This window comes from Schistocerca gregaria, chromosome 6 (genome assembly GCF_023897955.1).
Source record: "Schistocerca gregaria isolate iqSchGreg1 chromosome 6, iqSchGreg1.2, whole genome shotgun sequence".
Taxonomy (NCBI): domain Eukaryota; kingdom Metazoa; phylum Arthropoda; class Insecta; order Orthoptera; family Acrididae; genus Schistocerca; species Schistocerca gregaria.
The window spans coordinates 462574814-462599047 of record NC_064925.1 but is presented as its reverse complement, the minus strand read 5'-3'; the positions used below and the strand labels follow the sequence as shown (position 1 = coordinate 462599047).

At 44.3% G+C, this 24234-nt stretch overlaps 1 protein-coding gene across 7 annotated transcripts in view; it reads left to right on the top strand.

The window, feature by feature from the left end:
• Nucleotides 1–24234, top strand: part of LOC126277991 (A disintegrin and metalloproteinase with thrombospondin motifs 1) — a 452319-nt gene that overhangs the window by 218501 nt on the left and 209584 nt on the right. For all 7 annotated transcript variants that reach the window (XM_049977663.1, XM_049977660.1, XM_049977657.1 and 4 more), the window contains exon 3: nt 21961–22024. In XM_049977663.1, the coding sequence (XP_049833620.1) occupies nt 21961–22024 (64 nt within the window). The remainder of the gene's footprint in view (nt 1–21960; nt 22025–24234) is intronic.

The window sequence follows — 24234 nt, the reverse complement described above, 5'->3', positions numbered from 1 at the left end:
ACGACGGACGCTCTCTGCCTCGTCTTGGTGTGGTCAACTCGAGCCTTCGATACTGCACGGCGCCTTGAGGCTTGACGCAGTTCTGCTGGAATAGGTGACGTCACTCGCTAACGAGCTTACGCACCTAATCAGTCAGAGATTATCTCTGGTTGTTCTCGCAATGGGCGAAACAGTGATTACGATTTACGAGTTTTTCGAACGCTTTACGAAGGTGAAATTCTTGTCTGGCTTGCTACTTTCTTTGAGAGATCGCGACTCAGTTTGTGTATTATACTGATGTTAACTTATTGATCCGTAGTTTCATTTCTTCGGTTTATTCCCTATTTTAGTCCTCTGTTATATTTACTCTTGTTCTCACGCTGTAATTTTTGCTACATAAATTCCTCTATAGTCTATTAAACTGAATAGTCGTTTCTAGTTGTGAGAGATGGAGGTTTATTAATTTTTTACAAAAGTTGGGTGTCATCGGGAATATTGTAAATGCCAATTTTGTGATGTTTATATCAACCTGGCCTAGGTTCCATCTCAGCGGTCATCAATGTTCTCGATACCAGTTACAGGTGGTTCGCGCTATTTTTTTTAATCAATCATTGTACCATGTTCCTCTGATACTTCGTTTTGTTTTTGTGATTTTTTGGTTGAATATCTGAGTAGAGCGAAAACAGAGCTTCATAGAAATAGCACAATCTATTTTTGTCCGAATATCCAGAGCAAAACGAAGAATGGGAAATGCACAAGTGAAGCATCCAACTGACGACTGTGACGTCTACTTTTGAAAATACGGATTTTATTGCTTGAATGTCATCAGAGCACTTACGAAAAAAACATGAAGATAAAATGAATTTTTTTTAAAAAAAGGTCAAATATATAGTAAAGCGAATTTAGTAAATGTAAGAAATAAAATAGACTAGATAAACATTTCGCGCCCTTTTGACTGATGTTTTGAATCATGTACAGCAAGAGTGTCTCAACAGCCTAATATCCTCTAGTACTCTTTAAAACTCTAAGTTAAACGACGAACTTTAGATTCTCAGTCGGCATCTCATTTTATGTATGTGATTTCGAATACCATTCAAAAGCGCATCAAGTGTTTCTCGAATCTGTTCTATTTCTTACTTTCATACAATTCATCTCAGAAAAAACTGACACTTTAAAAAAAATTTATGTGGTTGTTATCTTGGATTTTAGTCCCACTAATATAGGACACCTGTGACACTGTTAGGAATCCGAGACGTCCGAAGTGATCTCAGGAGCTTCAAATGGGGGGGGGGGGGGGGGAATCAGAAATTAAGTTGTACTTCTTGTCCGCTATTTTTTCCATTCCTTTTTACTGCATTGATTGTTTTGTTCCTCTGTTTAGTACTTTGACAGCAACAATGTTCCTGCTCTTCTGCTTCGTACTTCGAAACAAAAGTCAAGAGCTACTTCTTCTGTGTTTAGCTTTTAATAATCTGTACAACGAGCAAGCAGTAAAGCAAACCAACGAGAAACTTGGAACGGATATTTCAGTTCAGGTAGATGAAATAACAACCTTGAAGATTGGCGATGATAATGTGATTCTGTCAGAGTCAGCAAAGGACATCGGCGAACAGTTGAACGGAATGGAAAGTGTCTTCAAAAAAGGTTATAAGATGAACATCAATAAAAGTAAAAAAAGAGTAATGGAATGCAGTTTAATTACATCAATTGATGCTGATGGATTAGAAAGGAAGTGAGACACTGAAACTAGTAGATTTTGCTATTCGAGCAACAACGGATGATGGCCGAAGTAGAAAGGATATAAAATTTGCACTGGCTATATCGAACAGAGCACTTCTGAAAAAAGACGGAATTTTTAATATCTTTATCTAAATTTAAGTGCTAAGGAAGGTGCTTGTCTGGAGCGTAGCTTCGTACGGAAGTGAAATATGGGTGATAAGCAGATCAGACAACAAAAGAATAGAACCTTTTGGCACGTGCTACTACGGAAGAATGCTGGAGATAAGACGGGTAGGTCGGATAAGTAATTAGTAAGTATTGTTTCAGTCAAAGATTGAGGTAATACTGAACCGAACTTGGAAAAAAAATTTACGGCACAACTTGACTAAAAGAAGTGGTGGGTTGATAGGACACATCCTGAGGCATCAAACAATCGTCAGTTTGATAATGGGGAATTGTAGGTGTAAAACATGTAGAGGAAGACCAGAGGATGATCATAGTAAGCAGACTGTAGGAGTTAGTTGTACGCACATGAGGAAGCTTACTCTGGAGAGCCTAGCGTCGAGAGGTACATAAAACCAGCTTTCGGGCTGAAAACCAAAACAACAACAATGAAACAAAATAATGCAGAAACTGAGAGTCGAATAGGTATTGTTTGTAAAATGAGAAAGTGAATTTGTAAAATAGTTTCCAAATGATACTAAGTTTGCCATTGTATAGCACAACAAAGTCCATAAGTTCGTGTTTTCAGTGACGCTTCACTGTACTCCCTTTCATCCACAACGAATGCGTCAATGCAGGTCTGCCTTCAGGAGGAGCGAGAATGGAATTATTCCTTTGCTGTCCAGTTTTGGGTTTTCCGTTGTTTCTCTGTAGTTCTTCAGATAATGCAAAGACCTTCATTGAGGATTTGGCCAATGTTCTCTCCAAAATATTTTTGAGTTATATTTACCTGTGCAATATCCTATATCCCGACGGGACTTTTGATTTCCCTACTTTTTTCCAATCACCGCTTCAATTCCATTTAACGTTGCTTGCAAAGGCAAACACTAATACATCGCGAAATCTTGTTTTATTAATGTTCAGCGTTTATTATGTGATTGCTTTTCAGAAGTGATTTTATGCGGTGCCCGACACCAGGGCCACTGATAAAGAGCAATGTAACACAAGGAAGTACTTATCATCTCGGAATTATCCACACGCTTGAGCATCGCTGCTCTGTTAACTACCTCTAATTATGAGCAGCTTCTGTAGTACTAAGCGTGCACCAGGTTGCAGAACAGTAGCCAGGTTAAAGTGGCTGTTAGCCGGGTTGTGTAAGGTGCCGCGAGACAAGGTCGTCCGGACTCAAAGTCGATTACTGACCACTGACTCTCTATTGGAGGCAGGCGGTAGCAACCGATACAGCTGCAGCTGTCCAGCGTTCCCTCGTGGAACCAGTGTAACGGTTTCTTGAGATGCAATGACGCCAGTCGACTGTTTTGTATGCATCTCGTAACTCAATACTCAGAGTTAGTCCGTAAGGGATTCTCATTTTTGCGAGCGACAGCAAAGCTGAGGTCCTAACAAACCAATCACGCTAGTCTTATATAACTAACTCAATCATTGAGTATACATGCCATCTCATGATATCTGTTGGCAAGATCGTCCTAGTTCGAGAGGTTCGTTATTGCCTACCTCTGACTTTCCGAGAATGGTCACATGTACGTGTCAACATCATCACCACCACTATCATCATTGTCATTAATTCACAGACCTGATGGCTTGTTACGGTCTCCTTTCGTCTTATATATGACCGACTCACTGATCTCTTTCCTTGTGGTATGTATAAACAATTTTTAGTTCCAGTCTCTCAAACGTTTCTTACTTCAAACATGTAACACGCTCATGCTAATTATGCCTGTATTCTAGGAAGCAGTGTGCCACAGGTGCTACATTAAACTCTTTGGTTATGGTTTCATTGCGTTTATGAGCCAGCTGACTAAATCTGGGAGTTTTGCCCAAAAACTTCATTTCAGTGACGCGTAGAGTTGTGTGTGTGTGTGTGTGTGTGTGTGTGTGTGTGTGTGTGTGTGTGTTTTCCGGGCAGAACCTCAGCAAATAAAATTATTGCACACGATGATACAAACAGCACATTCGTCTGACTTCATCACATAATGTAGAATATAATTAAAAGATACAACTATTCTACAAATTATATGAGTCTGACTGCAACATTGCCATAAAATCCACAAAATTTTAACGTAAGTTGCCGTTTACAAAGGCGAATGAAGTAGCAAGTACATTTGGCAAGGGAACTACCAGATTTTTTAACATCTTTGTTTAGAATGGGCTACGATTTGCTTCCACGAGAGACAGTTGATCGTAGTATAACTTCAAAGCCGTTAATCTTGCCCGATTTTTATTTTGACGATTCTCAATTCGTTTATATTTTGCATGACTGTGATGAGTGTTTGTGCAGCGTACTGTTGTGCTTGTTACATTACATTACACTACATTTATCGTTTTCTATGGAGACCTGGGAGAGGAATCTATGGGATTTTTTTTTTTTTTTTTTTTTTTTTTTTTTTTTTTTTTTTTTTTTTTACAATTCTAATGGAAGTACATCGATGAAGTAGGAATTGGCCAACATGACATTCTTTAATTCACTCTGAAGCCGATCTTTATCACTTACAAGAGCTTTGATATACTCTGGTAAGTTATTGAATATACGAGTACGCATATATCTGACTCCTTTTTACTAATGTTAAGCTTATATAGTCCTTATACAGATTGTTTTTGGTTCTAGTATTATAATAATGTTTTGCACTATTTTGTGTAAAAAGAGACATGTTGGAAATTACAAAGGCTATCAGTGTACTGAGAAGTAGTACTTCGAATACCAAGTTTCTTAAAGAGGTCTCTGCATGATGATCTAGGACTGACACCAGATATAATTCTAATGACTCGTTTTTGAATTCTGAAAATATTCTCTTTGTGAGCGGAGATTCCCCAAAAGATGATCCCATAATTCATAAATGAATGGAAGTAGGCTGAATAAACTGACTTCTTCGTTTTTACATCACCCATTTCTACTATCATACGTACTGCAAATGTAGCTCAACTACGGCGTTTCATTAAGTCTAGAATGTGAGTTTTCCAATTTAGGCTATGGTCAATTTGTAGCCCTAAAAATTTGACACTGTCTACAGCTTAAACTTCATTGTTTGAATACATTATACGTATAGAGTCACGTACGTATTCCTTGTGCGGTACTAAACTGTATGTGTTGGGTCATGTTAAAATTCAGTGACAATACATTTGCTGTGAATCACCCATTGACACTTACAAATATTTCATTAGCTGATTTCTCAGTGAGTTCACGTGTACTCTTTCTTATTCAAATACTTGTATCATCTGAAATTAAGACAAAATTTGCATTTTGTGACACTGCATATGGAAGGTCATTAATATATAATAGGAACAACAAGGGACCTAAAATAGAGCCCTGGGGCACAGCTTGTCAGATGGTTTCATATTTTGAATGACTATTGTTATGTGGTAAGCCTGATACAGACACACACTGTTTTCTATTAAAAAGATAGGATCTGGATGATAAGCAAGTGAAATGAAAAGAGTCTGAAACTCAGTCTGGCTGTCTTTGATAGACCAAAGGATCAGCCCAGCTTAACGTACCCATCCGACGGTCAGATCGCCATCAACAGTGTGTTACTTGGTTTCTCTCCTTGAGACACGATGAACAGGTTTGGGTTTAACGAAGTATACCGGCACACAGTTTGGTGATCAGAAACTGTACGGAATCAACGCCTATCCACCCCAGTCAACTGCTGGTGATGAAAATGTTCTGCGCCAGCAGAATTCGAACGAGTTAGTCTAGTTCAAGCGACCCTCACTATATTTCGTAGAGAATCGTGGCAAAGAAAAGCTGCCTATTTATTAACATCGTTTTGTAAAATATTTATTTTGATAAGAATGGCGATGAAAGTGAAGGTAGGAGCATAATGGGAATTCTTCATGATTTGCTTTATCACACTATGGGGAGCATCATTTTGATCCACCAGTAACTCTGATCTCTACTTTGTACTTAAGAAGCCCGACGTAAATGACCGAATAAGTGCCTGCTAGACAATACTTAAAGCTGTCAAACTGCGCTTTCGCCAGTGTAGTAAATAAACTGCCGAGACGCAAGTGTCAAGGAACGAAAGGGAGTTCGCACCACTTGCTCTAGTGGTTACCGCAGCTGAAGCTGGATGTCAGAGCCCCGGGTTCGATTCCAGATTGGTTGTGAGATTTTGTTCATTTTGAGACTACGTGCTTGTCTCGTCCAAGTCATTTGATCTAATCTTCGTCACAAAGACGCGCAGGTCACAGAAGTGGCGTCAGACAGAAAGACATGCACCTGGTGGTCGAGTAAACCCAGATGGTGACTGCAGAAGCTGTAGGATCATTTCATTTCAACGAAAGGAAATTTCACTGCTGCCTTTGGATGCGCGTTCGGCTACTACAAAAGTCCTAAGATTCATGTACGTATTTATGAGTCATTCACTTTTTAAAAAAATTAGTTTAGTTTGGAGTTTAATGACTGAATGCGAAAAAACCGTATGACCCGACTTAATTCTGTGATTGTGTTTCTGGTTAAGACGTCGGTATGACGATTGAAATAGTGTGTTTGTGGCGCATAAAGTGACAGACTTGAAGATTTACTTTCTTCATATTTGTAACTGTAGGCTTTGTCAACTAACCATGCAACCGTAACACCGTAAGGAAGCTTGGTGCCGAGATTTCACTTCAGTTTAACTTACGTTAGCGAGAAACAGATCGTCAGCGTCCTTTTTCGTTTTACGTGGCCTAAATATTGTTTCTTTTTTCAATTTCATTTCTGATACACAAAGACTCACCTCGGCAAGTGCACACCCGCTTCATACCACAGGCGCATTACTGTTTTCAAGTCCAGTTCCAATACATAAGCCAAGTTATCTACATTATAAATTAGCTTGTGTTACTTTTAAATTACATTTTGAGATTGGTTGACATAGATTTTCCCTACCAGAAAAGACATTGGAATATTTAATAATTAAACCATGATGAGAATGAACTTCATTACGGAGTTAATTAACTTACAGAAATACCACACCATCAAAAATATCTCATCGTTTTTCACATCCCGTCAGAGTATTTCCGCCGCGCGGGATTAGCCGGGCGGTCTTAGGCGCTGCAGTCATGGACTGTGTGGCTGGTCTCGGCGGAGGTTCGAGTTCTCCCTCGGGCATGGGTGTGTGTGTTTGTCCTTAGGATAATTTAATTTTGGTTAAGTAGTGTGTAAGCGTAGGGACTGATGACCTTAGCAGTTAAGTCCCAAAAGATTTCACACACGTTAGAGTATTTCCACTACAAAGCTCAGAATCGCTGTAAATTCATTTTTACTTCAAATAATTATTTAATAGATCCATAAAATCGCTGAAGTGAGAGGTTTTGTAATTGCTAAGTGATTGCGACTGTGACATTTCTCTTTCCGGCAATGGGGGAGACGTTTTTGACGATGCCTTCACTATACCAAAATATCAGACAGGCTCAGAAATCACTTGTCGGAGACGAAGGAAACTTCATTTACTATTGCGTGTATGTGAATGGAGCCACCATTTTCGCAAATAACATTTATCGTCACCTATGACACTATAAGATCCGCTACAGCAATTTGTTACGACCAGATCACCTCAACATCAGAGAAGGACGACGCTTGCTACACATTTGGCGTGAATTAAAGCTTGCGCCAGTTGTCCGAGCACTGGGCGTTGGCTAATGGATGGTAAACAACGGCTCTCCGCCAGCTCCCCAACCCACTTCCACAACTGTTGATTCAATCGCGGAAAGCATTTCCATGCACACATTTGCGTAACATTCATGACAGGCGGCGGCAGAACGTTGCGCAAAAAGTGGTCCACAAAAAGGACAGAGAAAGAAAGACTTTTGTCCGGCAGCGCGGTGTAACTTTACTGCCAGCAGCAGGGCCGCAGTTACGTCATCGCACTGGAGTGGTCAGCGCCGAACGACACGGAGCTGTCCGCTCTGGAACCGGTAGCCGGCTGGTATCGCACGGCTTCGGACGATCTCTCGTGCAACATACGTGCACCGACCCCAAGACGAAAAAAATGAAAATATGTTTCAGGACCATTTAACTTCCAGTACGTGCCTTATACATACTTCACGCGTAACACACGTTACCACGAAAGTAAGTGTTCTGCAAACCATAAGTCGTAAATAATCAAAAGTAAACATACATCTGCTCTCCTGCATGTAAAAGTGTCAGGAAATTTTGCTGTGACTTTTACGCGCTACCGGATTCGAAAAGGAATGTTCTTACATTAGCCAGTAAGAATGATGTACCTATATGAAAGGATCCCACTTACTACAAGCCTTCTGCTGCTATTAGTCTATATAAACGATTTAACAGACAGTCTAAGTAGCCGTCTTAGATTTCTGCAGATGATACTGTCGTTCACTGCCTAGTAACGTTATCAGAACATCACAAAAGAATTCCAAAATGAATGTACAAGATAGCTGTATGATGCGAAAAAAGGAAACTGACGCTAAACCGCAAGAAACTCAGTAACTAACTTTCTCCACCGAATCCCAAAATATTTTACTGATTCAGTCAAAACGACTGTCATGTTAACCTGAGAGAAATCTGAGGTCGAACGGAAAGATGTACGTTCGTTCCCGCAACATGTTATTCGACACTGGAACGATTGAGAAACAGTCTAAACGCGGTTCTATGAGGGTTTCCCAGCAAGTAATGCACCGCTTTTTTTTTCTCAGCCGAAAACATTGCTACGAATGCGAAACGTTACGTATGTATTATTTGAAGTCTCCTGAACGAGCGCGCCATGTTTCCGTCACTTCCTACAGATAGTGTAACTGCAGGACAGTTTCAGAATGGTGTCTGTAGGCGATGTACGTTACAAGCAACGTGCCGTCATTGAATTTCTCATTGAAGAGAAAGAAACTGCGCGGAATATTCACAAACGCTTGTGCAAAGTCTATGGAGCATCTGCTGTCGACGGAAGTATAGTTACTCTAAGGGAACGGAGTGCGAGGTCATCAGAAGGCGGTTCGGCGGAGCTGCACGGTTTGCAGCGATCGGGGAGACCATACACGGCTGTTACACCCGACATGTTGCAGCCCCCTTGGACTTCCACTTATTTGGATCATTAAAGGATGCCATTCGTGGAGGGTATTTTGAGAACGATGAGGAGGTGATTCACACAGAGAAGCACCAGGACAGGAATTAGTACCGACAGGGCATACACCCTGTTGTTTCGCGCTGGAGGAAGGCCATAGAACGGGATAGAGATTACGTGGAAAAATAGGGTGTGTAGATAAAACACTATTCTTTCGTGTGTGTAATTCTCATTATGTTCAATAAAGAATTGTTGAAGAAAAAAATGTGGTGCATTAGTTTCTGGGCAACCCCGGTATCATCACACTCCTAAGCAGTGTGATTTTCAGAGTGACGTAGATTAATGTTGCTATTCAGTACACGTAGGGACTTCAGAAGGTACATTATGCATGTCACCCCACACTAAGATCATTGAGCAAGAAGACCGCCGCATAGTCTGGAGATTGTACATGCTCTGAGCTTCGTGCAGACACACTTCTGCTGCGGTGCTGATGACATCGTGCGACAGAAATGGCGCGGTTAGTGTACAGGTTCTGCAAAGCTGAAGTACGCGAGACAGATGGATTCTTGCGGGCAGCACGTCTAAATTGCACTCAGATACAGCGTGAAATTCTGGCGGTATATGGACGAAATGCAATGTCGTGTTCAGTCGACAGTTCCACCGAGGCTGCGCAAACACAGGTGTTCCTGATCGAGCAGGAGGACCACAGAGGGCAGTGTTCAGGTAACGGAGGAACAACGTCTGAGAGAAACAGATTTTTCCAAAGATGAGGCTTCCACACAGCACCCACCAGGGTAGCCGAGAGCACTAACGCGCTGCTTCCTGGACTCGGGTAGGCGCGCCGGCCCCGGATCGAATCCGCCCGGCGGATTAACGACGAGGGCCGGTGTGCCGGCCAGCCTGGATGTGGTTTTTAGGCGGTTTTCCACATCTCCCTAGGAGAATAACGGGCTGGTCCCCGCATCCCGCTTCAGTTCCACGGCTCGCAGACATTTGAAACACGTCCGCACTATTTCACGATTTACACTGGACGCAGACAGTTCGGGTACACTGATTCCGTCCTGGGGGCAGGAAGGGCATCCGGCCATCCCTAAAACAAACATTGCCACATCCGTTGTAACCACGCCGACCCTGCGATCGCTGCGAGACTATGGCGTAAGCGAAATAAAGAAAGAAAGAGGATTCCACACAGCAGATCTGAAATGGCTCTGTGACCATCTCTCATCTAAAGATGGCCGCTACAGACCTAAACCGATAGCCTAACAATTTTTGTGGTCATCGAGTGTAATTAAAGAAAAAAAATTATGTGGTTCCACTGTCGACTACAACCGATATGCCACTTTCCAGCGTACGAGTTCCGCAGTACTGCTTACAGCACCGTAGCCGGCTAACTGCGATTCGAGCGCCCCAAGCAACTGTTCGTTACTGACCCCGGCTACGGAGCCGTTGCGGGCACCGGGGCTTAAGTACGTCGGAAATTGGGCCTGCGGATGGGATTCTTTGTACACAGCCAGCCCGTTATTAAAGGTCACGATCGTGAAGCGGACCGCGCCCGTACCCCAGTGGGAGGGGCGCCGCCCGCGGCCGCCGGATTTCGGGCCGAGTGTCCGCCCGGTGCGGTGCGCCCTTGAACCGCAGCGCAGTGGCGGGCCGACCTTGCGCCTGCACACTTTCACGAGACACGCCCGCCGCACACCGGCCCGGCGGCGGCAGGACTCCGCCGGAGCAGTTTCCCAAGAGGTCGCCACCGCCACCTCACAATCGCTCCACAGCCGCTGCGCAGTTTTACGGCTGCGCCACACGCACACGTACCAAATCTAGATCTACCGTCCAGGTCGGAATATTGTAAACAGTCGTGAAAGGCCAGCATCTTGCTTCAGTCAAAGTTGCATCACCTCGGGAGTATTCAGACAGCGACTTCTTTCGACTGACTACTGCCGGCCTGAGTAGCCGAGTGGTTCCAGTCGCTACAGTCTGGAACCGCGAGACCGCTACGGTCGCAGGTTCGAATCCTGCCTCGGGCATGGATGTGTGTGATGTCCTTAGGTTAGTTAGGTTTAAGTAGTTCTAAGTTCTAGGGGACTGATGACCTCAGATATTAAGCCCCATAGTGCTCATAGCCATTTGAACCATTTATTTTCGACTGACTACTGGTCTGTCTAGTCACAAAGTACGAATCGACTTAGACTTACGCTACTGGCCATTAAAATTGCTACACCACGAAGATGACGTGCTGTAGACGCGAAATTTAACCGACAGGAAGAAAGTGCTGTGATATGCAAATGATTAGCTTTTCAGAGCATTCACACAAGTTTGGCGCCGGTGGTGACACCTCCAACGTGTTGACGTGAGGAAAGTTTCCAACCGATTTCTCACACACAAACAGCAGTTGACCGGCGTTGCCTGGAGAAACGTTGTTGTATTGCCTCGTGTAAGGAGGAGAAATACGTACAATCACGTTTCCGACTTTTATAAACGTCGGATTGCAGCTTATCGCGATTGCGGTTTATCGTATCGCGACATTGCTGCTCACGTTGGTCGAGATCCACTGGCTGTTAGCAGAATATGAAATCGGTGGGTTCAGGATGGTAATCAGCTCGGAGACCATGACTGCGGTTACCCCTGACACTGCATCACAGACAGGAGCGCCTGCGATGGTGTACTGAACGACGAACCTGGGTGCACGAATGGCAAAACGTCATTTTTTCGGATGAATCCAGGTACTGTTTACAGCATCATGATGGTCGCATCCGTGTTCGGCGACATCGCGGTCAACGCATATTGGAAGCGTGTATGCGTCATCGCCATACTGGCGTATCACCCGGTGCGATGGTAAGGGGTGCCATTGGTTACACGTCTCGGTCACCTCTTGTTCGCACTTTGAACAGTGGACGTTACATTTCAGATGTGTTACGACCCGTGGCTCTACCCTTCATTCTTCCCTGCTAAACCCTACATTTCAGCAGGATAATGCACGACCGCATGTTGCAGGTCCTGTACGGGCCTTTCTGGATACAGAAAATGTTCGACTGCTGCCCTGGCCAGCACATTCTCCAGATCTCTCACCAACTGAACACGTCTGGTTAATGGTGGCCGAGCAACTGGCTCGTCACAATACGCCAGTCAATACTCTGTGGTATCGTGTTGAAGCTGCACGGGCAGCTGTACCTGTACAGGCCATCCAAGCTCTGTTTGACTCAAGGCCGTTATTACGGCCAGAGGTGGTTGTTCTGGGTATTGATTTCTCAGGATCTATGCACCCAAATTGAGTGAAAATGTAATCACATGTCAATTCTAGTATAATATATTTGTCCAATGAATACCCGTTTATCATCTGCATTTTTTTTATTTTTTTTTTTTTTTTTTGGTGTAGCAATTTCAATGGCCAGTAGTGTATAATTCACGCGTATCTCGTTTGATCATATGCGACAAATTAAGACTTTAGAAGAGAAAAATCTACAACAACAAATGTGCGCACTATCCAAGAACTCCACGACGTCCCTCTAACCCTAGGTCGAAACAGTATGTTGTAGTTACAAATGAAACTATTGGGAACCTGTATTATATTTCGCTGTTTGTTGAACAGAAAACATTTGTTTATTTCTGCACAATGGTACACGATCAATTACTGAAAGCAGTGTCCTTTGGCAGATAAAACCTCTATCCACTTCTCGAATAACAAATGGATTCCACAATTTGAAGATATCAGACCCTTTTGAGGTAATCCACTAATGGAGCCAGTTTTCAAGGTCGTAAAAAGATGAGAAGCGTTGTTCAGAAGCGCCATGATGCATAGCCCAGAACAAATGGTACCCAAAGTGGCCGAATATGCTATCTCCTTCACTCGTTTCGCAACATGGTGTTTGGCTTTTTCTTTCACGTACCAGAATGACTTTGTCACGTCCCTGAGTATATTGCATTCGTTTATCTCTAATTGTGCGGTTCAGATTGAGTTGTATGTTGTATGTTAACCGGGGGCCTCGAAACGACGGAGAGGCTCCGTCCCCGCCGCAGCCGCAGTGGTCCACAACCCCACGACGACTACCGCAGTCCACTTCACACCTCCGCCGCCCCACACCGAACGCAGGGTTATTGTGCGGTTCGGTCACCGGTCCCCCCACCCCTCTCCCCCATGGAACGTCTCACACCAGACGTGTGTAGCCCCTATGTTTGCGTGGTAGAGTAACACTGGTGTACGCGTACGTGGAGAACTTGTTTGCACAACAATCGCCGACGTAGTGTAACTGAGGCGGAATAAGGGGAACCATCCCGCATTCACCGAGGCGGATGGAAAACTGCCTAAAAACCATCCACAGACTGGCCGGCTCACCGGACCTCGACACAAGTCCGCCGGGGGATTCGTGCCGTGGACCAGGCGCTCCTTCCCGCTCCGGAAAGCCGTGCGTTAGACCGCTCAGCTAACCGGGCGGGCTTCAGATTGAGTACTTGTGCTTCGTAGCGTTCAGCGCTCATCGTTTGAGCTGGTTGCACAGGGACATGGTACACCACACCGATCAGGTTGCATTTTGTCACGCGCTACAAAATCGTTGTCTTTGAATTGTTCAAATGGCTCTGAGCACTATGGGACTTAACATCTATGGTCATCAGTCCCCTAGAACTTAGAACTACTGAAACCTAAATAACCTAAGGACATCACACAACACCCAGTCATCACGAGGCAGAGAAAATCCCTGACCCCGCCGGGAATCGAACCCGGGAACCTGGGCGTGGGAAGCGAGAACGCTACCGCACGACCACGAGCTGCGGACTGCCTTTGAATCGTCGGGCCCAATCTCTGCACACTGTTCGCGACAGAGAATGTTATCCATACGCTTGCAGTAGCAAACGATTACTTTCCGCAGCAGATTTCTTGAGGTGAAAGCAGAAGACTGAGACTTTCCCAAAATGCTGTTTTGTAAGAACAAAACCCAACACGTTCCAAGCACTAAACAGGTATGTTCTTTCGACGCCACTGCAAAGTCACACGCAGATCTGAAAGCGTAATGTTTCTACTCTAAAACAGGCCACGTGTCGCTATCCGCTATGCTGCGCTAGTACCACTGCTGACCTCTCTTTGTTGACAGGCAGAACTAATTCAACCTACCCATATGTATCCAGTGGATATGTTTCTCCACAGTCATCAGGTTAGAGATCTGTAAGCGGTGATGTCCTCTCTGACATCTTGCAGAGAGTTTCAGTTCTGCTCCGAACTGCTACTTCATTAGATGCTGAGGCGCTTGGGACTTGATTATTCCCCATAACGATTTGTCTGGCGTGGCAAGGGCCGGACTTCGTGGAGGGAATTTCAATGGGGCTGGACATGTCGTCCAACGCAGCAGTCTCCTAATTGTTCATTAGGGAAGTCACACGACCCATAAGAGCAAAATCTGCTGGAGCTCCATCCTGCTCTAACCATACGTGATCCATGACTCCCTTGCCTCCTAGCTGAGTTGTTAACCACGTTTGCAATATGTCCAAATAAAAATTTCCATTCAGGAACTCTTAGAAAAATTATTTAACAGGCAAGAGAGGTTTGAACACCCTGTACAAGTCAGATACTTGAAAAAAGACGCCTTTTTGTCGAGTTTAGTGATATAACACTATCAAAAGAAAAGCGATGTCGTGATGTGTGCTAAAATCGCTTTTGAGTTTGACAAAAGCGAGGATGCAGAATTCAAAATGCAGGGGAAGGGTAAATGGCGAAATGCCAGAGGGATTTGAGTTTAAAGTAAATAGCCCGACAAAGCGACAGTCTTTTCCCTGTTGTGTTTAATTTGGTCCTAAGGAAAGTGTTGAGGGAAACGGCAAAGTCGAACGTCGGAGTCGATGAGGTGGAAAGATAACTATTCTAGATTGTGTTGATGACGTAGTATTTATAGGACAGAATGGAGGAGAGCTCTCACAGCAGTGAGAATGTTAATGGAGAAGGTTACAGGAGACGGCCTGCAAATAAACCAAATGAGAACGAGAAATCTCACTATTGGTAGAAGCAGCAGGGCTAACAGCAAATTCTGTAGCGATCAAATAGCCTTTGAAATCTTCACATACCAAAGGAATCCATTACATCATAGAAAGCTAATGCATCATGAAACAGTGGCCAGAGTCCAAACAGGCAACAGAGCACGCTTTGCATTCGGTAAGTCACTCAGTTGCAAGATTCTTTCCAGAACAACCCGGACCATACTATACGAAGCATTACACTAACCAGTAGTTTCATATGTAGCTGAGACATTGATGTTAACCCAAATTACGGAAAGGAAACTTACGAGCTTTGAAAACGCAAGTCTCAGCAGATAAAGTGTACCTATTAGAGAAAAGGAAACGTGTAGACGAAGGAAAAATGGAGAGCTGTGGAAGAGTAACAGGAGAACATGGGACAAAGTAGCACAAATGAAACAAAGGCAACGGTCTTGGTGTTGGTACTTAACCTGAAGAGACGCAGAAATTGTACGAAAAGATCTGAAAGATAGCGTGTGGAGTAATATCTTGGGAAAGAACAGGACAAATATGGTTCGATAACACCAGAAAAGGTATTTCTAAGCTGGTAATAGGTGAAGATGACAGGGAAGATGGCGGAGGATTTTTGATGAGGCGAAAGACAGAGTTTGATTCGATTGTTCACCGTAGTAAATAGATGCGAATTAAACTGTCCACTGGTCATTGGTTGTGCGAGGTGCGGCTCAGTTTGTCCATCATGCCGGTAAAGTGAAGCAGCACATCGTTTCTTAGAGTTTCATAAACGTTTTCAACAATATATAGTCGGCCGGCAGTTAGATAATTTCATCTCAGCTACGATACAGATTGTGTGGAAATCAAGTTCCCTGATGTATCCACCCCTTCGGTAGTGCTAGCACTAGACGTAATAACGAACAATGAGTTAGCTAAGTATAACAAGTATCATCTGTTTGGCTAAAGTCAGGTATTAGAAATTATTGGGAAGGAAACCACTGTGCTTTTTAGAATAGTATATACACATCAAATCTTTATATTATGTTGAAGAATAACGTTATCTACTAAGCTCATCGATGCAAAACTGGACAAAGAAATCGAAAGAAGGTAATGCACATGCACTCATAGAGATTGACAACTACATCTTTCTGTATAATATTTGACAATCGAAACTTACCTACTCATATTTAATTTAATACAATCATATGCAAGTGGAGCGTCAATGTTTGTCACTAGTCGCTAAACAGTTTCATTTTCAGTCGCAACCACGAACAACTTACACAGCCATTCCCGGTTTCGAGGTCCGTATCATTTTCAGATGGCCAGCCCTCTCGTGGCTCTCCATCCGCCTGCGGACGTCGCCTGCAGTAATCGTCACTTTAGCTCTGCAGTTGGATCAAGAATCACAACAGGACTGGCTAACTGAAGACGGCTTAAACTTCGAAACCGCTAACGGCTGTTAAAGTTGTATGCGGCGGTGACTGAAGATAAAATTGTTTTCAAGTCATCTTCGCAAGCTGATGCGAGCGATTACCTACGGTGTGTCCGCTGTCTGGTCACTCAATAGTCAAATATTGTTAGCGACATGTTGCTGCCCGAATTTTATCCTGTCTCGTCGGCCTTCCCAAAACCGCCAGTCGCCTCGGTGTTTTCGACTCTGTTAGATAGGCTACGAGATCCTAATGGCTAAGAGAGAGATAAACCACCACAAATAGTTGGAAAGATGAAGCCTGACAAGACAGCTAAAAGCTGGCAAACAAGAAAACATTACGTCTATCGTGTGTGTGAGATTCTAAGGGGAGGTGAGAGGGGACTTCAAAAAGCAAGTTACGTATGTAGTCGCACGCCAAGAGCATTACGCAACAAGAACAACGCATAGTCAGAAGAAAGTAATTGTAATGGATTTCCTGCAGATGCACTTCCGCTACAGTACAGTTACCAGAAACATCAGAGGCCACAGTGTGGGAGTGAAATGACACGGCAAGTGGAAACGTACTCCAGAGTTGAAGTAGCGGGAAAGTACAACTCTTCGTGGAATTCTGCGTTCAGTCGTAGTGCTATGGTACCAACAAACGTAAAATGGCCGCACAGACGTGGGAGGTGCCGACCGGGAAGGAAGGCCATCGACATCGAGCACAGACGGTAATGTCCAGGATATCGCAGAAACGATTCGGGGTAATCACATATTTTCAAACACTAAGGACTTTCGCTCATCGATCCTCGAATCGCTTCGTGACTAACAGGCGGATTTCTAATGTCGAGGAATCGAACGATTGTTAGAACCTTCCGTCCATTGTTTACAGAGAAATGATGATTATGTCGAATAATAGTGTCAAGTATCTTTGTCATTAGGAAGTGTGGTGTAGCGCTGAATAACAAGAACTTGGCCTGTTGTTACTGTGGACCGCGGTGTTCGTATTTGTTGCAAGCTCATGCTATATGAAACAAATACGTTTTTATTATTTATTGTTTTCAATATATATATTGTCCAGTAGCTGTATTTGATTTATTTTCCTGACATATCAAAAGATGGCCACTATGGGTACTGAGTCACGTTGTGCACTGTTGAATACTCTGAATAAACCTTCAGTTAAAGTGCTTAGTTTAATGAGAACTGAATCAATGTTAGTTTTCATTTTTGCTATGGCATTAATCGTGTTCAAATATTTAAAGCATGGTATAACCAGGAAACAAAATGGCTCATAATTCGGACGTAACATACTAACAATTTTTCAGAGTAGTGAGGTATAGTGGATGTGTGTAATAGAGCAGATTTGTAGCACCAAGTGGTGTAATTCTAGCCTACTTTTCATCCAGTTTCTGTAAAATCGAAAATACGTGTAATAGTGTACGGCTTAGATGTTCCAAATGCAACGAGATAACATGGGGAAAAAAATCTACAGGATGCTTCAAGAAGATTCATACGATTTCACAAGACTATATCTTGTATGTGAATGAAGATAGAAGCTTGGGGTGAATTTTAACTTACAGGTACCACTAGAAAGGTGTTTATTTTCAACAGAATCGTTCCATTTTACAAGATTATATCTTTTACATGCGCGCACAAGCAACCTGGGGGTACTTTTGACAGTTACGTTTAATACTGAACTTTGTATTTATTCTCCACCGGATGCACGACGAACATCATGACGATAGTCAAAGTCGTCCATTATTTTTGGGGGCATCTTTGGAGTACTGCATTCACTGCTGTTGCTATGTGGCGTCGTCCTTCATTCAAAGATTCACAGCCAAAGATCAGTACGCTCCTTCAGTTTTAGAAGGCGCAATGTTGCACCTGTTGCAACTGAGAGAAAAGGCACTTTTGTTGGTGTGTTATCGCCGTCTCTAATCGACGCACAGTGGTTTACGAACAAGCAAGCTATCTTTATCAGGAAAACTCTACCGGCAACTGCATAAACTGCGTCGAGATAAACTTTTAGTTTCGATGCTTATATTAAAATCAAACCGAAGTCTCTACCTTTAGTGAAGCAAAAGTATAGTCTTGTGAATTCGGGACAAACTATCTGAAGCACCCTGTGTTACAGAAGTTCACCCTGCTCTACTCGCCATCTTAAAAGCAGTCGCGGTACATGTTACCGCAAGATACATGGAAGTGGTAACAATTTCGGTTCAGAAAATCGTGACAGATTTAGTGGTGTTTCAGAAAGAGCCGCTATAACAATGGACAAGCGCCCAGTACTGCGACGGCCCCGCAGCGGAACACACGACAAGAAAATTCCGTCGTGTTGCACGAGGCGAGGGAAACTGAGAGCCCAGTGAAAGTGTCGATACGGCCGCGAGCTTCTCCCTCAAAAAACATAAGGTGCTTGTCCCGTGCCATTGTCATCGCCGGCGACTCCAGGAAATTACGCTTAGACGCGCCCGGCAGTTCCGTTTTCCGGGTACGGAACGCCCTGTGGGTAACGGCCAGTTGCATCCCATCGTGGAAACGTAATGCGCAACAAAAGCTGAAGCCTTTCGTAATGAAACTGACGGGATAGTGATACGGATCCACAAAAGATCTGTAAAAGTCCCGCGTTCTGGCCTTAAACGGGCCAATCGGATCCCACAATCTGCAATGTCGTCCTCCGCCAATGGCGTCACCGGATGCGTTATGGAGGGGCTCTCCGGGTGGTTTCGGACCGTGGAACCGCCCCTAATCCGTCTAGAAGCCCCTCAGTTCGCCTCGTGGGTCTCAGCGCACGCCAGTGACAGTCCTCCCACCAAGGAAAACTTCCTGGTCGTGCTGGGAATCGAACTCGGGACCCCCGCATGGCAGTCAGCCGTCAGCTACGGAGGCCAACAACGATTTTACGTATGGTACGCAAAAGATTTTGCTCCTCTTTTAACAGCAGAGTATCGCAGGTCGCTGGGAGAGTGAAACTTTCCTAGCGACTGGAAAAAAAAGCGCAGATCATTTCTGCTTTCAAGAAGATTCGCCCGACATACGCAAAAAAACTACAGGTCTGTATCTCTGACGTCGGTCTGTTGTAGAATTTTTGAGCATGTTTCATGCTCGAGTACTATTACATTTCTGGAGGCCGAAAATCTCCTCTGTAGGGACCAACACCTGTTCCGAAAACAACGGTGGTGTCACACCGAGCTCGTTCTGTTCCTTCACTACTCCCGGAAACCAGAGGATACCGTCGTCCAGGTTCATGCCGTGTTCCTCGTTCCGGAAGGCCTTCGATACTGTTACGCATGCCACCTAATGAACAAAGTACGAGCGTACGGAATATCACACCAGCTGTGTGACTGCGCTGGAGAATTTCTGGCTAAAGAACGCGTCATGCCATTTTCAACGGGAAGAAAACTTCAGAAGTAAAAGTAGCTTCTGGCGTAGCCAAAGCGAGTTTTGCAGGCCCATTACTTTTCCTAATATAAGTAAATGACCTTGTGGATAACGTCGGAATTTCCATGGCGCATTTCGCGGATGATGCTGCTGCATGCAGAGAAGTCGCAACGCTAGTAAGTTGCAGCAAAAGGCAAGAAGACCTGCAGCGGATCGACGTTTGGTGCAGGTGTCAGTATTGTCTATAAATAGGCAGAAAGAACCATTTTAGTATAATCACTGGAACAGTCACACCATAAAAGGCCGAGGAGGATGCGTACGGTGCAGTTTAAAGTGGAACCTCCACATAAACCTAATCGCAAGGAAGGCAAATGTCAGACTTAGATCCATTGGAAGTGTAGTCCACCCACAAAGGAGGTAACACAAAACCTCCGTTCGACCAATACTTCAGTATTTCTCGCCAGTCTGGGGATGCGTACCAGACAGGACTGACAGAACAAAAAGATGTAAGAAGAGCAACGCGTTTCGTTACAGGTTCATTTAGCAAGCGCTTAAGTGCTGCAGAAATACGAGTACTAGCCCAACTCAGGTGGCAAACGCTGCTACAGAAGCCTTCTCCATCGCATTGTAGATAACTGTGAAAGTTCCGAGAGCGTAAAGTCCCGGAAGAGTCAACCCGTATATTGCTTGCTCGTACGTACATCTCGCGGAAAGAACATGGAGGCGATATTAAAGAGGTTCAAACACACACGGAGGCTTAATAACGCCCGTTCTTCCCGCGAACCATTGGCAACTGGAACAGGAGAGCGGGGAAGGGACAACGCTACACAGAGTACCCTCCGCAACGATTGTGGCTTGCAGAGCATAGGTATAAATGAAAGTGTGCTGCAGTTTAAGAGACTGTTACACCAAACGTGTTTCGCTTTTATTGGCATAGCATCATAAGCGCCGGCTCTGTACGTACTGCATACATAATACGTTTCTACAATTCGATCCTTTTAGATCAAAAAAAGATTATTTTTACGAATGTGGTGTATAATTTACTCATGGTGTTTATTGTTTCTTGTTACATATTTTGAAGTCGACTTTTTTCCCTCGGTGCTAGCAGAAGTTGCAGTCGAAAGAACTTGCTTTTACTCTCGCGCCTCGCATTTTTCGGCTTATAATAAGCCACGTTTCCTATCATTTGCGTTCTTTGCAGGAATTAGTACAATTTCTCTTCAATTAAGTATTACTGAAGTTTGGCAAGCAATGCCCTCGGTTGGACGACAAAAACATAATGCTTGATTCAACCGCTCAAAGTAATTTTTAGCCCAAAAGTGGCTTTGGCATCGTGATTAAAAAATAATCCTTAAACTTCCAATGCAAATTCTGCAGTAATCAGTTTCATCTCGGTAAGTAGCGTTCCAGGTATTGTCCTACTGAATAACTCCCGCGTTATTAAAAAGAATACACTAATTCCTTTCTCAAGCAAACAGTAAAAATGAGATTTTCTATCGACACGTAATGACTGATCTTCTTTTCATGTCATTTTTCCTGTTCACAAAGTCCACAACACGTTTCTTCCGAGAAGTAAAAAACTGCAATCTCCGTTGTAGCTTTCTACAACACCGAAAAAGTAAAGCCGCTTTGCCTTACAGTACAAAAATTGCCGTGTCATTGCTTAGTTCACTTCCTGCATCGTGTTCCCAAGGTTCTGAAGAACTGGTGGCGTGGGTACTTGGCCGATGTTGCTCAAAGAAGCTGCCTGTCTTCAGCCTCTGTGCTGCACAGAGTTCACCAGCAGTCACTTCTGTTATCCGCCCGCTTTATAGATGGGTAAGACCATTACGGCACAGACATTAACATCGGTAAGCACCAAGAGCAAAAGTAGGTCTTGGGTATTTATAAAAATCTTAGAGCAATTAAAGCCCAATTAAGTAGGGCCTTCAGCGAAATATGTTTATGATAATTGGCATCTCTAAATTTGCAATGGACCGTGGTTGAATCGTATCAGCAGCAGAGTTTGGTGATATATGGTGCTGTTAACATTATTGTTATAAAGGAATGAATCTGTGCCGGCCCCGTCACTTCTAGAGTAAAAAAAAAAAAAAAATAAATAAATAAATAAAATATTATGACCTATAATGGCCTTACAGATTATGAGCGAATAAATTACATGTGAATCCACAACTGTGGATCAAAATCCTCAATAAGACTGGCATTCCAAGCACCAAAATGCAGAGACTGTAAATTCTCTTAACCCGAGCAACGACTTATTATTAACAGAAGCTACGAGCAAAGATCGGCTGTGTAACACGTGATTGAAATAGGCTAACAATGTGGCTTTCTTTGCTGTTTCAGATACACCACCATATGGATAAGGACATGCTGCGGTCCGTGTTCCACGTGGAGTCCCACGATGAAGGTAAGCGACCGGATACTGCATTTCTTCCTAATACTGAGACAGCTCGACAAATATCCTTTGTTGTGATTTATTTACAATGTGTTGCGTAAGAAAGGCGAAATTACTTACTGCTTCAATAAAGCAATAACAAATTTTCGAAAATACATCCACTTTTTACTACGGTCCTTTATCTTCAAGTGCCTATGGAACAAGTGTTACGTTTAAGCGCCTAATTTCAGACTTGGTGAAATTTTTAGTAATGCATATATGTAAGCATGAAGTGAGGATGTAGGTAAATCTCACAGTTCACTGCGCTTCGTCGTGGGTTTGAGTAACTGGATTTTTGAATGGGAGATAGGATGGTTAATTTATTTTCAAATTTCGTCGATGGTTCAGAAGCTTCGTTCTGATTTATATAAAAAACCGAAGAGAAATCCAAAACCTCCTCCGCTGTCGTTAAGGTGGCACAATGGTCTGCTCGTGTAGAATGGAATTTGAACTTCGATAACATTTCCCAGGGGAATATACACTCCTGAAAATGGAAAAAAGAACACATTGACACCGGTGTGTCAGACCCACCATACTTGCTCCGGACACTGCGAGAGGGCTGTACAAGCAATGATCACACGCACGGCACAGCGGACACACCAGGAACCGCGGTGTTGGCCGTCGAATGGCGCTAGCTGCGCAGCATTTGTGCACCGCCGCCGTCAGTGTCAGCTAGTTTGCCGTGGCATACGGAGCTCCATCGCAGTCTTTAACACTGGTAGCATGCCGCGACAGCGTGGACGTGAACCGTATGTGCAGTTGACGGACTTTGAGCGAGGGCGTATAGTGGGCATGCGGGAGGCCGGGTGGACGTACCTCCGAATTTCTCAACACGTGGGGCGTGAGGTCTCCACAGTACATCGATGTTGTCGCCAGTGGTCGGCGGAAGGTGCACGTGCCCGTCGACCTGGGACCGGACCGCAGCGACGCACGGATGCATGCCAAGACCGTAGGATCCTACGCAGTGCCGTAGGGGACCGCACCGCCACTTCCCAGCAAATTAGGGACACTGTTGCTCCTGGGGTATCGGCGAGGACCATTCGCAACCATCTCCATGAAGCTGGGCTACGGTCCCGCACACCGTTAGGCCGTCTTCCGCTCACGCCCCAACATCTTGCAGCCCGCCTCCAGTGGTGTCGCGACAGGCGTGAATGGAGGGACGAATGGAGACGTGTCGTCTTTAGCGATGAGAGTCGCTTCTGCCTTGGTGCCAATGATGGTCGTATGCGTGTTTGGCGCCGTGCAGGTGAGCGCCACAATCAGGACTCCATACGACCGAGGCACACAGGGCCAACACCCGGATTCATGGTGTGGGGAGCGATCTCCTACACTTGCCGTACACCTCTGGTGATCGTCGAGGGGACACTGAATAGTGCACGGTACATCCAAACCGTCATCGAACCCATCGTTCTACCATTCCTAGATCGGCAAGGGAACTTGCTGTTCCAACAGGACAATGCACGTCCGCATGTATCCCGTGCCACCCAACGTGCTCTAGAAGGTGTAAGTCAACTACCCTGGCCAGCAAGATCTCCGGATCTGTCCCCCATTGAGCATGCTTGGGACTGGATGAAGCGTCATCTCACGCGGTCTGCACGTCCAGCACGAACGCTGGTCCAACTGAGGCGCCAGGTGGAAATGGCATGGCAAGCCGTTCCACAGGACTACATCCAGCATCTCTACGATCGTCTCCATGGGAGAATAGCAGCCTGCATTGCTGCGAAAGGTGGATGTACACTGTACTAGTGCCGACATTGTGCATGCTCTGTTGCCTGTGTCTATGTGCCTGTGGTTCTGTCAGTGTGATCATGTGATGTATCTGACCCCAGGAATGTGTCAATAAAGTTTCCCCTTCCTGGGACAATGAATTCATGGTGTTCTTATTTCAATTTCCAAGAGTGTACTTTGATCCTCTCCGACTCAGACACAGGCTTACTTATTGTTTCTGGAACTTCAGTCCATAACGAGAAGTACAGTTACACTTCATTCGATACGGACTCTCTTGTGACGACTGCGATTTCTAATTAAAATGAAAAAATATATAATTATATTTTCATCGGTCTTCCACGGCTCGTTTTGCTTCTGGTTTGCAATTTTTTATTTTTACGGGTAAACTATCTGGATCCAAACTTTATAAAAGTTCATTCCAACTGCTGTTGTTTCCTTGCAACTTTTTTTTTTAC